Genomic DNA, 17,853 nt, shown 5'->3' with positions numbered 1-17,853 from the left:
TAGCAGAAAATTGAGAAAATTCCCTCACCTCAAGAGTATGCAAGAAAAACTACTGTTTCATTTGCAGAGGCTTCGTCGTCGGATTATTTAAATCAAAATTAAGATAGAAAGGAAGGAAAGAATGATTTTTTTTTTTTGTAGGGAAAATTGATACTTTCAACTTTTCCCTAAAAATATTTTTTGGAAATTTCGATTTTCAAGGAAAATTGATACTTTCAACTTTTCCTCAAAAACTCTTTTTTTGAAAATTTCTAAGGAAAATTGATACTTTCAACTTTTCCCCAAAAATATTTTTTGAAAATTTCGATTTTCAAGGAAAATTGATACTTTCAACTTTTCCCCAAAAATAGTTTTTGGAAATTTATTTCTAAGGAAAATTGATACTTTCAACTTTTCCCTAAAAATATTTTTTTTTGGAAATTTATTTTTCTTTTAAGGAAAATTGATACTTTCAACTTTTCCCTAAAAATATTTTTTTTTGAAATTTATTTCTGAGGAAAATTGATACTTTCAACTTTTTCCCAAAAATATTTTTTGGAAATTTATTTCTAAGGAAAATTGATACTTTCAACTTTTCCCTAAAAATATATTTTTTTTGGAATTTTTTATTTTTATTTAAAGAAAATAAAATAATAAAAAATAAATAAAAAGGATATTACATAAACCTAATCTAATAAATAAAAATTAAAATAAACAAAGAAATAAATAAAATAAAATAATTCAAAGAAAAAAAAAAAAAAAAACCTGGAGCGGCTCGGATCGCGGCTCGGCTCGGCTCGGAGGAAGCTGGCACGCGCGGGTCAGAAGCGGGTCGACGCCCGGGTCGGGTCGGGTTCGGCAAAACGCGCGGATCCTGTGGGTTACTTAAGGCCAAAACGACGTCGTTTTGGGAGGGTATAAAAGACAGTCCCCTTCGTTTTTCGGCAGAACAGCCCTCGCCTCTCTCTCTCTTCTTCCTTTTTTCTCTCCCTTCTCTCTAGAAAATGAAGAACACCGATGCCGGATTTTGGAAAAAGTCACCGGAATCTGAAAATTTCGTCGGAAGTTGGCCGGAAGTGCACCGGTTTCTGGGATTCTACGTCGGAAACTGGGCAGACCGCCGGAAACTTCAAAGTTGGCCGGAAAATTCGCCGAAAAATTCAAACCCCGCCGGAAACTTCACCGAAATCTGGAAATTTCCCAGAAATTTCCAGGAAAATTTTTGCCAAAAACTTCTAAAAACTTATTTCTGATTCCCTACAACTATCCTAACACTTCTCAACCTTCTTTAGCCTTCGAAAACTCTTCTAAACACCTCTTTTCTCTCAAATTCAGTAGCTTTGCTCACTGTTTTCTCTCTTTTCATTTTGTTCCAGGGGGTGCCTTTTATAGGGGTTGATCAGGAGTTCCTGATCAATCCCAATTCCTCCTTGGACGGGGATTCAGTCTTTGAATCTAATTGGACTCTTCTGATTGAGTTCCCCTCCACAGTGGGATTCTTCAGCCTTGAATCTTAGCCCTCCAAAATTAAAATCAAAATAAATAAAAAATCCTAGATAATTAGAAAAGATAAATCAAAAGATATTATAGTAAAAAAAATATCTGATAATCAGGAAAAATCAGAACAGATAAAAAAATAATAATAAATATATAACTATATACATATAAATCTAATCTAATAAAAAAAATATATACATAATAATAAAATACATCAAATACAAAATAATACAGGACAAATTGAATTGGACCCTATCCATTTGGGCCAGGCCCAATTGATCTGGGCCTGGACCCAATTGGGTGTCTACAGTAGGTAAGGTTCCAATCAACCCACATCTAGACAATGACAAGGTTTTAAGAGAAGCAAATACACCAATGCTTTGAAGAATGTTGTTATGGAGATATGAATTATCCAGAAATAATTCCTCAACTTTGTTCGACATATGCAACTCTGCAAAAAATGAGATGTAAATTTGCAAGAGGCATTACCATATCAGATCACGTTAAGCGAATAAAATTTTAGTATATTAAAAGTATTAAACTGTCACTTACCTTCTTGAACAGAAAAAAAAAAAAAAATCACATACCTTGTGTAGAAATAGTGTCGTTCAAGTTATTGCCTCTTAAAAAGAGGGTCTTGACTGATGAGAATGTCTCAACAATTTTTAGTAGTGAAGCAGTTCCATTGATGAACACCCCGTCTAAATAAGCAACTTTTAGCTTTCCCAAACTTTTATTTTCTGTAAGAGTGAAATTATTGATATCATTTAGCTTTCAGAATTAGATGATAAATAATAAAATTGTCAAATTTTATGGGCAAGATTTTATTTAGATAAAGAAAACAGAAAAAAAAGTACATCTGTTATATGATACATAAATTTTTTTATTAAATAAATTATTCATCAGAAGGAGAACAAAAATATTGCTGCTTATGTTATGTCAAGAAATAAAAAAAAAAAAAAAGTAAGAAAAGCAATTAAAAGTACAACAATACCAAAGAGAAAAAAATAGGCATAAACAATTGAATTTTTTTAAGAAATTATATATATAAATTAAATTATGAATTTTAGAATTAAGTAGAAGAAATCAATATAAAAGTCAAATTAACAAATTAACAACAAAACTAACGAATTGTCAGGTTGTCCATAAAAGCAAGTTATTGGGCAGATTTTCTTAATATAATAACTAAATGGGCATGTGACAATAGTTAACTACTTAAATTTTATATACTTTGATTTATTTTTTAAAATACTTTGATTTATTTTTTAAAACATAAACTCTATCAATTGCAGCAAAAAAAAAAAAAAAATCTCTCAATCTTTTGAATTTGATTTTTAGCGTGGAACTTCAACAAATTTACTAAAGGAATATTTTCTAAATTTTGATCTTTTAAGTAGTTTTGAGTTTTAAAATACCATCTCTAGTGAGAAATTTTAATTGTTTAATTAGAATCGTTTTTTTAAAAGAATTTAAACACCATACATCCAAGGAATATAGAAATCAAACCAAAAGTTAAATTTCAGTCATTTGTCCTAAATTTTGTATGTTTGGGTTCCATGGTTTCCCAAATATGTTTGATTGAATTACTTTCTCAATTTTCTGCATGATTTTTTTCTTTTTTGAAAGTTCCCAAGAAGACACCCCTAAAATTTTAGGAGGAGAGTTTGAGGTTTACAATAAGATTATAAAGTTATCTCCTTAACTTTACATGCATTAAAAAAATTCATTCCTTGAAAACATCATTTTAAATTCGCTATTATCTAAATATGTACGACAAAGTATTTCTTTTATCAAAAGATCTAATGGTAAACATATTATAATTATGACTAAATTTGTTTATGGATTGGGTTAAATTCGATTGATCATTCAAAAATTTTAATCATGACTTGATACATTAACTTAAAATCATATATATTTTTTAACGTTATATTAAAATATTTTTAAAAAATTAAAAAATTAATATTTTATTATTTTTAAATATATTTTAAAATTAAAATTAAATAAAATTTCGGATCAAAGCAAGCTAAATCCAAATTTCAAAACTCATGTTCAAAAATTGGTCTGGAAACGGATCTAATTATCACCTCAAATAGTTATATATTAAAAATTTGAAATACATTTATTTTTAGAGGCCACAAATTCGTTCACCGCATTATAGCTGATATTTGGCTCCTTTAAGTCATTCAAAGCATCTAGCTCTGTGAAGATTTATAAATAAATTTAAATTAAATCACACAGATAAGTAAAATATATTCTCTAAGTCAATGTGATAACTCAAGAATTACTTTGATTGTTTAAGAAAGACTAAAATATATATAGTTCTACATTTAATATCGATTGATCCTTTAAATTGGTTATTTTTTATATTTAAAGACTTAAGATTCGGAAGCTCACCAAACACTGCCAATATGCTGTTATTGAAGGAGTTTCAACTCAAATCAAGCTCTTTTAAATTGATCAACTTAAGTTACCTACCATCTACAAAAGATTTAGATAATTAAATTTATTACCAATAAAAGTTTTACCAATATATATATTTGTAAGATCTTGAATCGAAACTTAAATCAATTAATGAATTTAATTATTTTTAAAATATGATATTTAACAAATTTAAAATTTAAAATTGTTAGAGTTTTCTCTTTTATCAAACTACAAGTTAATAAAGTAAAATATCGATACATACCATGGGAAGATATGAGGCCCTCAAGTTCGTTGTCGCTCATATCCAACTTCTCCAACTTTGCCAAACTATTCAATACTATCCAAATCAATCAAATATTCTTTATGTCAGTCCAGTTAGGTAATTACCACAAAAATATAGTACAGCTACTATATGATACATACATTTTTTTATTAAATAAGTTACTCATTAAAAAAAGAATAAAAATATTTCAGTTTATGTGATGTCAAGAAATAAAAAAAAAAAAAAACAAAAGTAAGAAAAGCAATTAAAAGTACAATAATACCAAAGAGAGAAAAAATAGGCATAAACAATTGAATTTTTTTTAAGAAATTACATTCATATATATAAATTAAATTATGATTTGTAGAATTAAGTAAAAGAAATCAATATAAAAGTCAAATAAACAAATTAACAACAAAACTAACGAATTGCCAGGTTGTCCATAAAAGCAAGTTATTGGACAGATTTTCTTAATATAATAACTAAATGGGCATTTGACAATAGTCAACCTCTCAATCTAATTAACTACTTAAATTTTATATACTTGATTTATTTGAAAAAAAAAAAAAAACTCTATCATTGTTTTGCATTTGATTTTCGATCATATTTTATGTTTAATAGTTTTTATTTTTTAGTGTAGAACTTCAACAAATTTACTAAAAGAATATTTTCTAAATTTTGATCTTTTAAGTAGTTTTGAGTTTTAAAATACCATCTACAATAGAAAATTTTAATTGTTTAATTAGAATCATGTTTATAAAGAATTGAAACACCATACTTCCAATGGATATAGCAATCAAACCAAAAGTTAAATTTCAGTGACTTGTCAGGTAATTAATAAGTCCTAAATTTTGTATGTTTTTATTCCATAGTTTCCCAAATATGCATGATTGAATTACTTTCTCAATTCTCCATATGATTTTTCCTTCTTTGAAAGTTCTCAAGAAGAAACCCCTAAAATTTTAGAAGGAGAGTTTGAGGTATATAATGAGATTATAAAGTTATCTCCATAACTTTACATGCATTAAAAAAATTCACTCGGTCTTGGAAACATCATCTTATATTAGCTACCATCTAAACAATTACAGACTAAAAGATTTATTCCACCAAAAAATCTAATGATAAACATATTATAATTATGACTAAATTTGTTTATGGGTTGAACCAGACTTGATCAGTCATTCAAAAATTTTAATCATGATTTGGTATGTCAACCCAAAAATCATATATTTTTAAAAATATATTAATATATTTTTTAAAATTAATATTTTATTATTTTTAAATATATTTTAAAATTAAAATTAAATAAAATTTTGGATCAAGGCAAGCTGAATCCAAATTTCAAAACTCATGTTCAAAAATTGGTCTGGGAACATATCTAACAATGACCTAAAATAGTTAATAAAATTTTGAAATACCTTTATGTTTAGGGGACACAAATTTGTTCAAAGCATTATAATTGATGTTTAGCTCCTTTAAGTCATTCAAAGCATCTAGTTTTGTAAAGATTTACAAATAAATTTAAATTAAATCACACAGATAAGTAAATGCAATAACTCAAGAATTACTTAGATTGTTTATGAAAGATTAAAAATATATGTAATTCTACCTTTAACATTGATTGATCCTTTAAGCTGATTTCCTCTTATATTCAAAGATTTTAGATTCGGAAGCCCAACAAGCAGTGCCAATATATTGTTATTGAAAGAGTTCAAACTCAAATCAAGCTCTTCTAAATTGATCAACTTAAGTTATCTCTCACCATCTACAAAACATTTAAATAATTAAATTTATTACCAATAAATGTTTTACCGATATATATGTATTTAAACTTAAACTGAAATTTAATCTCAATTAATTTATTTATCATTAAAATGTGATATTCAATAAACTTAAAATTTAATTTTCAATACTTATAACGATTTTCTTTATTCCCAAACTACAAGTTGATATCAATACATACCATGGGAAGATCGGAGGCTCTGAAGTTTGTTGTCGCTCATATCCAACTTCTTCAACTTTGCCAAACTATTCAATACTATCCAAATCAACCAAATACTCATTATGTCAGTCCAGTTAGGTAATTACCACAAAATTACAGTACATGAGGGGGCAAGCTTTCTTTCAATATAATTCATTAATTTGTGACTTTACTGAAAAAATAAACAAAAGAGACCATGAAGCAAAGCAAGTCGTGCATAGAACAAATAAATAAACAGTTTTCTTAGTTCAATTCTCCACAAATTAAATCCCCCATTGGAACATAATCTTAATTCCAATATTAAAGTTTTTTTAACGGTTAAAAAAAAGATTACGAAATAGTATTTTACGTACCCTTGTTTTGTTTGATGAACTTCTACGTACCTTTAATATCAATTGATCCTTGCAATTGGTTTCCTTTAACACTCAAGGACTTTAGACTTGACAGCCCACTAAGGTATGCTAAAGTAGTATTCTTCAAGAGATTATAACTCAAATCAAGTACCACCAAATTGATCATTTGTTCTGTTTTCTTACCTGTAGAAGATCATGTGATTTCATTGAAAATTTAATTGTATAACTTTTAAATATAGATTATTTGTCCCAACAATTTTATCAGTAAAAATTCATAGATATGACTTTAATGTTAAATTCACAAATTAGTTGACTTACTCATAAATTGATTGATCCCATTTTTGAGTTGATCCAATAGTTACATATAGCATAGGAGGAAGAACAAATAATTGGGGTAAAAGTGTTGAGACAAGCAGCATGACACTAACCTTTTATCTGTCGACGACTTGAATATTTAATTTAATTGAATGCATAACATCAATTCTTACCTTGAAAATGATGGAGGCTTCCGATTCTATTAGAGCTTAAATCCAAGATCTTTAAGTTTGTCAAACTGTTCAATTCTACTCAAGAGCAATGAAATATACGTTTAAATCCTATTAAAAATAAAAGAAAAAAAAGCTTTCAAAATAATAAGAATTGACTCTAACGAAACACTACCCACATCATCAGAAATAATTATAATTACTCAAATGAAGAATCTTCAGATGAAAGCCATTTAAAATAGAATAAGAAGCCTTAGATTGTGTTTGAAAATTGAATTAGGAAAAAGATTTAGATTTCAAATTTTTAATGTAAAAGTGATGAGATTGATATAATGTGTAGATTTTAAATATTGTTAGTGAATTAGATGATAACATCTTATTTATAAATAAATATTAAATTTTAAAATAAATATTTAAAAAATAAATATTTTTTAAACACTTACTCATTAATTATTAAGGTAATATTATCTAATTTTATTAATTTATTAATGAGGTGACATCAATTTGTTTAATGATAGTATATAAAATTTATACACTAATTAATAATTTATCAAATATAAATTCAAAGTGGCAATTGATTGCATCTAATATTCAAGAATTTTAGAATTTTTAATTATTTTTAAGCCATAGATTTGCTAGATATTTATTTAATGATAGATTTCAAATACCTTAATTTAAAGAAATTAAAATTTATATATTTATAACTTTTTAAATATATATATATATATGTAAGCGCGCGCATTGAATCTTAGCAAAACTTTTTAGATAAAACTAACACAACCAACCAAATCCAAATTCATCCTCCAAAATTCATGCCGCCAAACATAGCAATATCAGTTTTTTCTTTTTTTTTTGGTATTGAAATGATGTGATTTCTTATCGCTTATCACTAACATAAAATCACTTATCACTACCATAAAATCACTTATCAATACCATAAAATCAATCAATTAATTTTAAAAAAAGACATGATATATAATATTATATACATTTATAAAAATGTTTTCCATTAGTGTATGGCTTTGATACTGTGAATTTATAATTGCCTGCTAGATATATAGACTGATTGAGAGATGAAAGCTTACTTGAAGATGAGAAGATACTGTCATTGAAGAAGTTTCCAGGTAGGACGAGAATTTCCAAATTGCCCAGTGCAGATGATAAAGTTACTGCAAGAGAGTTCTTGGTCATAGGTGGCTTAATTTTGTAAGTCAAAAAGAAGCAAAATAATAATAATAATAATAATAATAATAATAATTTGAAAAGAAAAAAAATCAGTGACCTGAATTTTCGTTAGACAGAGATAAATCAATCAAAGAGATGAAAGGCAACAAACCTTCGTTGTGAACAAAATCAGCTAGTTGATTCCCTTTCAAATACAGACTCTTCAATTCCTGAAAGGGGAGAAATAAAGAGGCATTGAGATACCAAAGACCTCCCGGTTTCCATTGTCTTGTATAATTAAGAGAGAGTCCTATGACTCGTCTACTGGTGATGCTGCACTCAACCCCATCCCATTTACAACAATTCGAACCCTGCACATCCACCCAGTTTCTCAAATAGTAAGGATCATTGAAGAAAGGTTTGAGTTGCAAGAGAGCAATTCTCTCGTACTCCCAACACCCCTCAGTCTCACACCACCCTTCTATGAACAACAGTATTGTCAGTATTATCCACAACCTTTTAGGCTCCATCATCTCAGTATGATCAAAATCACCCAACTGCTTATAACTCTCTGCATTTGGTAACAATGATCCCTCGGGCTTTATACCCAAGAAGGAACCTGTATATACCGAATATTCCCCAAAATGGACCCCACTTGTTAACTTTTGCTCTAACCTGTCCGTCTTAAATTGCTAATATTGCTTATTTTGAAAACTTATTGTAGTCTATTATTGTCGGACCAAAATATATATTTATATGGTTTGCACAATTTTTGCTTTTATTAGTTTACAACGAAAAAATATGCTTGGAGCCAGAAGTGTTTTGTTATGTATTTAATCACAAAGACTATAAATTAAAAGAAATATTTTCATTTAATATATTATTCTCGTCAAATTAAAAGAAATGATACATACACTTTATTAACCAAATTAAAAAAAAAAAAACATACACGTAATTGTAATTTGTCTATAAACAAAATTTTTTTCGGTACTTATTCTTTCTATAAACATCACTATAGGCACTGGGTAACATATATCATTTTATTTAAAGGATAAAACTTAGATAAAATTTTTTAAGTGAAAATTGTAAAATACTTTATATAATTTAATAAAATTTAATAAAAAATTTAAATTGATAAATTGATAAAGTTTAATATGCAGATCAATAATATATAAAAAATTATTATAAATATTTTTATAATTCAAATTAATTAGTATTTATTCAACAGTAAAAATTTTATTAATATTTTATTAAAAATTTTATTAATATTTTACTAAAAAATATATCAAAATTTATTAAAATTTATACACTTAATTTATAAAATAAAATCTTTCAATTTATTCATATTAATTTTTCATTTTAATTATAATTTAATTATTTTTAATAAAAAATTTCATAAATTTTACTTAAAAAACTATTAATTTTTTTATTTAATAACTAATAGTCTAACACCTAAATAGTATGAGTCAGATTTGATAATCTAAAATATGTTATGATAGTATAATACGAATATAATATAAAAAAATATGATATAAAATTTTAACAATAATTATATATAAATTTAATAAAAAATATATTTTAAAATTTTATTTTAATATAAATTATAATATATATTTTTATATAAAATATAATATAAATATATAAATTTTAATATTTTATAAAATATAAATATATGAATTATTAATTCTAAATAGGAACTCAAATCTTAAAGTTTGAGCTAATTTCATTATTGGGACTACCTGAATGTCAAATTCCGTCTCATATATTTACACCTACACCGAGAAAAAAATTTTCCACAAATTCTTGTTGAAATTAATGAAGTATGCAGAAAGTGTGGTGATCCATTTAAGTGTCACATCAAGATTGCAGTGTGTGAGGCTCGTCATATTGACTTTGGCGTCAATCTAAAACCTACTACTTTTTCTTTTTCTTTTTTTTTTTGCTTTTGCTTTTGCCTACATTATTTGTTAGCAGTATTATCAAATATCAATGTTATCAAATACACGTGATATGCTTTTTACAACCATTTGAGTAATTGATGGATTATAGCTACAATATTTTAGAAATTGCAACGAATAAATTTTAAATTTTTTTAGTTAAAAACAAAAAATTTTAAATCAATGATGAAAATAATAAATTTTACCGATTAATTTTTACTTCTTACACTCGTACCAAAAAACTTTTTACATCTGAATTAAAGGTTTAACTCAAATAATTCTTTTATACAAAATAAGAAATTTGTGGCACCTTCGAAGTAAACAAAAAGTACGACAAAAATGGATGCAATAAGGGGTCAAGAACACCAAGTTCTATTGCGTCGCAAATAGCAGATGGATAAACAATTTTTTGGGCCATATTTACTGTACAGGGGCAAGCAGGCAAGGAATGGAATGCCATTTCGAGGACCCCCTCAGGAAAGAAACAGGGCTTTTTCCTTCAATTCTCTTCGTCAGACATTAAAAAACTGTCATCCAGCCTAGTGCAAGAACTTGAAATTCGTTTCCTAGAGGAGGAAGTATTGGCTACTGTTAAGGGTTGTGGCGGTGAAAAAGCCCCTGCTCCAAAATTGATTCAATTTCAACTTCATCAAAAATAAAACCAGAAATCTTGGAATTTCTTCCTGATTTTCACTGCAATAACAAGATCCCAAAAGGAAGCAACTGTTTATTCATTTCCCTTATAGCCACCAAACAGTGTTTCTGAATCCTTAAAGTGATTTTTGTCACAATTATATCAAAATTATACTAAAAGTTATCATAATCATGTCTAAAAAAATTAAACATCAAACCATGAATGATCCTTTGATTGTTGACTTGATCTAACCAATGCAAAAGTCTTCCTTTTTTAAATTTTTGTGGAAAGTAAGTATGTGGAAATTCTGATACCGAAAACAAGAATAGTTTCAATAATAATAATAATAATAATAATATATCAGTAATGCATTATTTGAGGAGATCTTTACTTTGACGTCAACCCTAAAATAGATCCTCTCTAGAGTTTGAATTATATTTGATTTTGATGATATACCGGTGCCTTTTTATTTACGCTTTGGAATTGATATCTTTGGTTATTTTCCACAAATTAAATTAAGGACGAATGAGATAGAAAATGAAATGTTTTGATTTATCACAATATTTTCAATTGTAAATTAAATTTGGTATTGACTGCTGTATCTCACAATCTCTTTCAGAAATGACCCACGCTAATTTCCAATTGTTTCCCGTTCATTTTTTCTTCATTGAGTCATTTCTTATGAATGCAGCAGCATTGGTTTTATATTTTAATCATTGGTTTAAGTCATTGTAACCAAGAAATTCATTGAACCACGTTATATTGAAAAATGTAATGGATTGCAGCTAATATCAAGATAACCAACTAAACCAGGTTATTTTTATTCATCAAAGTGCCTTGCAAGTTACATATTGCAAAAAAATATATATATGTACAATATTATTATCCGCATGAAGGAATTGGGAATTTTTATTATCCATGACATATGCGTGAGACCACGGTTGATTAGGCAAATCCATTCACCTTAATTAGCAGATCTATAGAAGAAACAAGAGATTTTGAATTTCAAAAAGGAAATGGTCTGCCTTTGATTCAGTAACCCCACATCAAATTTGATTATTAAACATATTTTCCAATTGTGCGTTGAATATACGTGCTGATAGACTTTTCTATGATCATCTTAGAAATTAAAGAAGCAGCTTTGAAGTGGAGCAATTTGTTGAACAACTCAGCCAGCAAGATATCAATCCCTTAGCGCCTGCTCTAGGTTGTGAGTTGTCGCTTTCCCGTCTTTTTAATACTCTCACAAACTCATCCGAGCTTAAATTTCCATTGTGATTTGCATCAAACACATGGAATATTATGCCAACCACGGTGTCAATAATTGATATTTCACACACCTTCAACATTCAAAGAACATACATGATCAGTATTGGAAAAAGAGTTTATGAAAAATTATGATATTTAGGAAGTTAAAGAAAGTAAGACAGCTAAGAATACGTATCTGAGATGCAGCTCTTTGGATATCCTTTTTCGTTAACACACCATTCACTTTTCTATAACTAAAAATGGCTAGATGAAAAGACTGCAATCTTTTTCGTAGCTCTGCCAAATTTTGAATTCTTCAAATGTAATCCGCACGTCTCTAAGATGTGATTCATTGTTAAGTTCATCAACTCGATCAAGCAGCTTGTTTATGCGGCTAATATCAGCAGAGATTTTAGTTGCAAGAGAGCGTTTCTCTCTTGCTTCGAGCATCCCTCAGACTTACACCACCCTTCTATGAACAACTGTACTGTCAGTAGCATCCAATACCATTTAGGCTTCATAATTTGTCAGTATGATCAAATCACTCAACAACCAATGGATTGGACTTTATGCACGAGGAATGCTAGCGGCAACTGTCCACCTCACATTATTTTAGACTTAAAACCAGTTACCTGATCTATTTTCAATTCTAATTAAAAAGGACTGATAAATTTTAAGTTTATTTTTTTCTTGAAAAAAAAAGGTGAAAGCTTAGATGGTTAGATTAGCTTTATATCAAGCAAATTTTGACCGGAACAATTTTCTTTTTGAAACTGTTAATTAAGTATTACATTCATACAATTAAAATATAATTATTGAATAATAAACTAGAACTAAACTAAACAACCCAATCCACAAACCAATGGAACTTGAACTTAAAAAACTTCAAGGTTCTAAAATCTCCATCTTACCACTAACCAAGGCTTTATTGGTTTCAGTAAAGATTTAAATATATATTTGGTACCAAGGAGGTCAGAATTTAAAGAAAAAAAAAAGATTATAAGTATTAAGATTTAAAATCAAATCTGTTGAATGTCTTCTTTTGAGAAAAATTATATGAACCAATTGAGTTAAATATTTTTACAATACATAAAAGTTTTGATTTTTCTTTCGGTATAACTTTCAATTTATCCCTCTTTTTATAAAAACCCAGCGGCCAAAGAAGCAAAGGAAAATCAATTTAACCTTTTTCATGAATCATGATCATTTACAAAAAAAAAAAAAAAGCAAAAAAAATAATGTTAATCTCAAGTATCAAATTATTATATTTAAAAAATGAGAATACAAGTATCACATTATATATTTTAAAAGTAAAAATATCACATTAAAAATTTTAATATAATATGAAAACTAAATATGACATTATTCCCACCAAAGTGTTAGTGATTATCACAGCTCTGATATCACTTATTAGGAGTCATCACAGTTTTTATACTACTTGTTGGAAATCACAATAGCTTTGATACCACTTGTTATATCAAATGGCAATCAACCAAGCCAACAGAAGTAAAATCAAATAATTAATCAATCACACAAGAGACAATAATTTAACATGATTTGATCCAATCGACTTACGTCCACGAATGAAAAAAAAGATTCACAAGTTATAAATAATTACAAACATACAAATCAAATCAAACACTTATAACTAATACCCATTGACCCTCTCAATCTCCTCTAGTTCTGTGAAGTATTCTCAATCCAAACAAATACATACCCATATGCATCCTTGTAACACAAATAAATATATATCTATATGCACTCATACATCATACCTATACAAACCCTTTCAGTCTCTTCTAGTCCACTCAAAAACAAACATATACATTCATAAAATGTAAATCTTTAATAGTCTTATGGGGTATCTACTCATAAAATCGTACAACTCTTTTACATTATTTTCTCATACCTAACTCTGTAGAGACTTTATCTATTTATAATTATACAAACTTGCTTATTAAAAATCTCTTTTCTCTTAGAATTCTTCTTCTGTAAGTTTTCTTGTCCATCAAATAATATCTGACCACTCTCAAATAAATCTCTTATAGGATTTGAGTCATTATTCCTAACAATTTTCACTTTGACTCAAGTTTCATTAAATAATCTATCTTCATGCTAGACATACTTGATTTCACTTGCAATGAAAGTTTCAAAATCATATTCTCTTATATGTCTTCATGCTTCATGCAAACCGATCCTTAATCCTTAAAAATTAAACTTGAACTCTTCTTTTGAATCGAGCTCCTCTAGATTTACCTCTTTTCATGTCTTGAACTATACTCTGATATCACTTGTTAGAGATCACTACAGCTCTGATAGTACTAAAAATCATGATAGCTTTAATACCACTTGTTGAGAATCACGACAGCGTTGATACCACTTGTTAGGCCAAATGGCCTCCAATCAATCAAGCCAATGGTAGCAAAATCAAATAACTAATCAATCACATAAGAGATAATAATTTAATGTGATTTGATCCAATCGACCTACGTCAACGGATAAGAAAAAAGATTCACTTATTGTAAAAAATTACAAACATACAAATCAAATTAAACACTCATAACTAATACCCATAGACTCTCTCAATTTCTTTTAGTCTTATGGAATATTCTCAACCCAAACAAGCACATACTTATATGCATCCTTACAACACAAACAAATATATAATCATATGCACTCATACATCATACATATATGGACTCTCTCAATCTCCTATAATCCACTCATAAACAAATATACACACTCATAAGACGTAAATCTTTAGTAGTCTTATAGGGTGTCTACTCATAAAATTCTACAACTCTCTTACATATTTTTCTCATATCTAACATTGTAGAGAATTCATTTATTAATAATCATACAAACTTGCCTATTAAAAATTTCTTTCCTTTTAAAATTTTTTTTTTGCAAGTTAAACTTTTCTATTAAGAATCTTTTTTCTTTAAAAATTTTTTTTTTTACAAATTTTTTTATCCATCAAATAATATCTATATACTTTCAAATAAATTTCATATAGAATTTGAATAATTATTTTCAATAAAAAAAAGGGAAAGAAAAACGTGAAAAACCAAGGGAAAGGAGTTAAATTCAATAGCACAAACAATACTCAAGGCATATACTTTTTACATTAATTGGAGAATTTAGGTTGTGACATTTTGGGCAATTTATGTTCGAGTGATTTTGTTTTTAACTGCTGAATCTTGTTAACTGTCTTATACTCGATCATGTAAGTATATTTAATTCTGCAATTTAATTGTTTACAACAATATCTTTGATTATGTACATTTATTTGTACAACATATAGTATATAGTATATAGTATTTATTTGGCAAAAAAAAAAAATCTCAATGCCTGGAAGCAAAAATTGCCGACTCTTATTTTTATCAAAGCTTTTGTTTTGTTTTTTTTTAGATGAATTTTTTTATTTTTATTACATTCAAATAATCCCATAATGTTCTATTTGTATATGTTCAAATAAGTTGTTATTTGAAATAAAAAATATTTTTCTTACCGTCATTATCAGCTGAATTTTGTTCATATAAAAATTGACATGGTTGAAAATGTTTTTAAAAAAAATTCTTAAAGGGTATATATCAATTAAGATTATTGAGTGTGTGTGGTGTGAACGTCTTAATTTCTTGTTTTCAACTTTGGGATTATTATCAAATTGCAATAACATTGTCAGGACCAATTGCTATCCGGCAGTTTCGTTCTCTCAATCACTAATGGCGTAGGGACCTCTTATGTCTATCCTATGTCTATTTGTCTTAGCTTTGCACTATTACAGAATACTTTGACCGTCATTAGGAAAAAAAAAAAAAGAGAAGACTCTGGCTTGGAATATTACAAGTCTTTCTAGTTTTATTATTACTGTTTGTTTTTTTTTCTTGGCCGGGGGGGGGGGGGGATTACTTACTACTGTTAATGTTGATTTTTGAAAAATATGAAAAAATACATGTTAGATTATCCTTTTAACATTGTTACATATTTTAATATTTACTTACTTCCTCTCATCATGCATACAAAAAAAAGACTTTTAATCAACAAAACATACTAAAGTATGGATAGTAGCTAGCAGATGTTATCTAATAAGTAGCTAGTAATAATTAAATAATTTTATGAGGGCTAGGGTTTGATAATAGTTTATCTATATATATATATATATATATATATATATATATATATATATATATATATATATACACACACACACGAGAGAGAATGGATCAATTTGTATTAATATAAAATTAAAAAAATTATATATATTTTTTAATTATTGATTTAAATAAATTTAAGAGTTGAGAGAGACAAATAAAAATAAAAATAAATTTAATTTTATCTTGTAAATTTATTAAAATTAATAATTAAAAATATATTATTTTATTATTGTACACATCTATATATATATATATATATATATATATATATACAAGTAATTTGCTCATAAAATAAAATTTTCCTTTCTTTATCAAATATAATTTAGTGTATTAATCAAATAAAAACAAAGAGTTACATGCAGTAATCAAATAAAATTTTCCATATTATGGTTACCCATTGTAGACCTCCCATGAAAGTTTAGATAAGCTCAGATCAAAGTCTGTTTCTTTCTTTTAAGGATAAAGAGTCAACACAATAATAGCGTTGCAGAATTAAACAGAAGAAAATGTCGTAAATTCTACGAAGAAAAATGAAATAAGGCTTGAACTTATAAGCACCTTCCTCCACTTAACAAACATGTTTGGGGTCGTCATATTAGTATGTGCCGCTCAATATGTATGCAAGGTTGAGTTAATTTCATTACAATCTCTTAGCATATTTCAACTCTCTTTTCTTCGTTAATAATAATATATATATATATATAAATTATTAAAATACTATGAAGTTTTTATATTTTATAAGCAAGATTAAGAGCGTGAAACATATTTCTTAAAGTATTTTAAAAAAATATGTGAAAAATATTTATGTTTTTTATTAATTTAAATTAAAGGGCATAAATACTTAAATAAAAAAAATTCTTAATTACAATTTAGTTAAAGTAGTAATACTTAAAAAAAAAAAAAAACAAATACTCATCCCATGTTTGTCTATTTTGGGTTTACTTAATTTTTTTTCTTTTGATTATGTGGTGTGAGAGGATTTTTAGTTACATAAAAAATCTTGATATTGTTTGATTGAGTTCAATAATTATATTTTATCTAACTTTTATTTTAAAGGAAATTTATTAGAGTGATCAAATTTGATATATTTAACAAAATTTTGTTACTTTGTAATAACAAATTAAAATTCAATGATTTATTTGAAAATTAGATGAAAATTTAATAATCTTTCATAAAATTATATATATTTAGTTAACTGAAGTAACAGATAATATGACTGATGACGTGATAATAATTTATTTTTCTATCAAAATTTAAATAAAATCTATTATAAGTGATCAATTTTGATACACTAAATAAATTTTAATGACTTAGATGAGACAAATTAAAGTGCAATAACTCAAAAGAAATTTTGACATAAATTGAGATTTCATAAAATTCACCCGATGATGTATATGTCACATGACCAATGTCGACCATCATTTGCTTTTAGCCATGTGACATGCAATTGATATACTTTTTTCACAACCAATTGACCATGGATTATAACAAAAATATTTTAAAAATTGTAATTAATAAATTTAAAATTTTTGAGTTAAAAACATAAAATTTTTAAATCAACGATGAAATTAATAAATTTCACCCATTAGTTTTTACCTCTTACATTTGTATAAAAAAACTTTTTACATTTAAACTAATTTTAGATAAAATTCTTTTATAAATATAAAAATATTAATATTTTATATAATATAAACACATATATTGTTAAATCGAACAAAAAAAATAAGAGTTTAAG

General features: G+C 26.7%; 1 protein-coding gene across 2 annotated transcripts; it reads right to left on the bottom strand.

Annotated features, from left to right (window-relative positions):
- Window positions 1-1,594: 1,594 nt before the first annotated feature.
- Window positions 1,595-8,811, bottom strand: LOC149518526 (receptor like protein 21-like). Of its 2 annotated transcripts, XM_089762515.1 has the most exons (8): window positions 8,315-8,799; window positions 8,064-8,147; window positions 6,982-7,056; window positions 6,524-6,676; window positions 6,123-6,197; window positions 4,160-4,234; window positions 2,064-2,216; window positions 1,595-1,927 (listed from the first exon to the last, which is right to left on the bottom strand). In XM_089762515.1, the coding sequence occupies exons 1-8, from the start codon at window positions 8,673-8,675 to the stop codon at window positions 1,650-1,652; spliced, it is 1,254 nt and encodes a 417-aa protein (XP_089618641.1). In that variant the 5' UTR covers window positions 8,676-8,799; the 3' UTR covers window positions 1,595-1,649. The 2 variants fall into 2 exon arrangements, with proteins under 2 accessions (XP_089618641.1, XP_089618642.1); XM_089762516.1 differs by lacking the exons at window positions 1,595-1,927; window positions 2,064-2,216 and adding an exon at window positions 3,871-3,954 and having other exon boundaries at window positions 8,315-8,811.
- Between the last annotated feature and the right edge of the window lie 9,042 nt (window positions 8,812-17,853).

This window comes from Durio zibethinus, chromosome 6 (assembly GCF_047325235.1).
Source record: "Durio zibethinus cultivar Kanyao isolate XHJ-2024 chromosome 6, ASM4732523v1, whole genome shotgun sequence".
Classification (NCBI taxonomy): Eukaryota; Viridiplantae; Streptophyta; class Magnoliopsida; order Malvales; family Malvaceae; genus Durio; species Durio zibethinus.
The sequence above is the reverse complement of the archived record's forward strand: the minus strand, read 5'-3'. Positions and strand labels throughout refer to the sequence as shown.

What these genes read in the sequence shown, in the direction of transcription:
- LOC149518526 (XM_089762515.1), bottom strand. Translation starts at nt 8,675, where the DNA reads ATGATGGAGCCTAAAAGGTTGTGGATAATACTGACAATACTGTTGTTC. An exon ending in GGGCCTCATATCTTCCCATG is followed by an intron (nt 2,217 to 4,159) that starts GTATGTATCGAT and finishes TCACTCTTACAG; the next exon opens with AAAATAAAAGTTTGGGAAAG. An exon ending in CGACACTATTTCTACACAAG is followed by an intron (nt 1,928 to 2,063) that starts GTATGTGATTTT and finishes CATTTTTTGCAG; the next exon opens with AGTTGCATATGTCGAACAAA.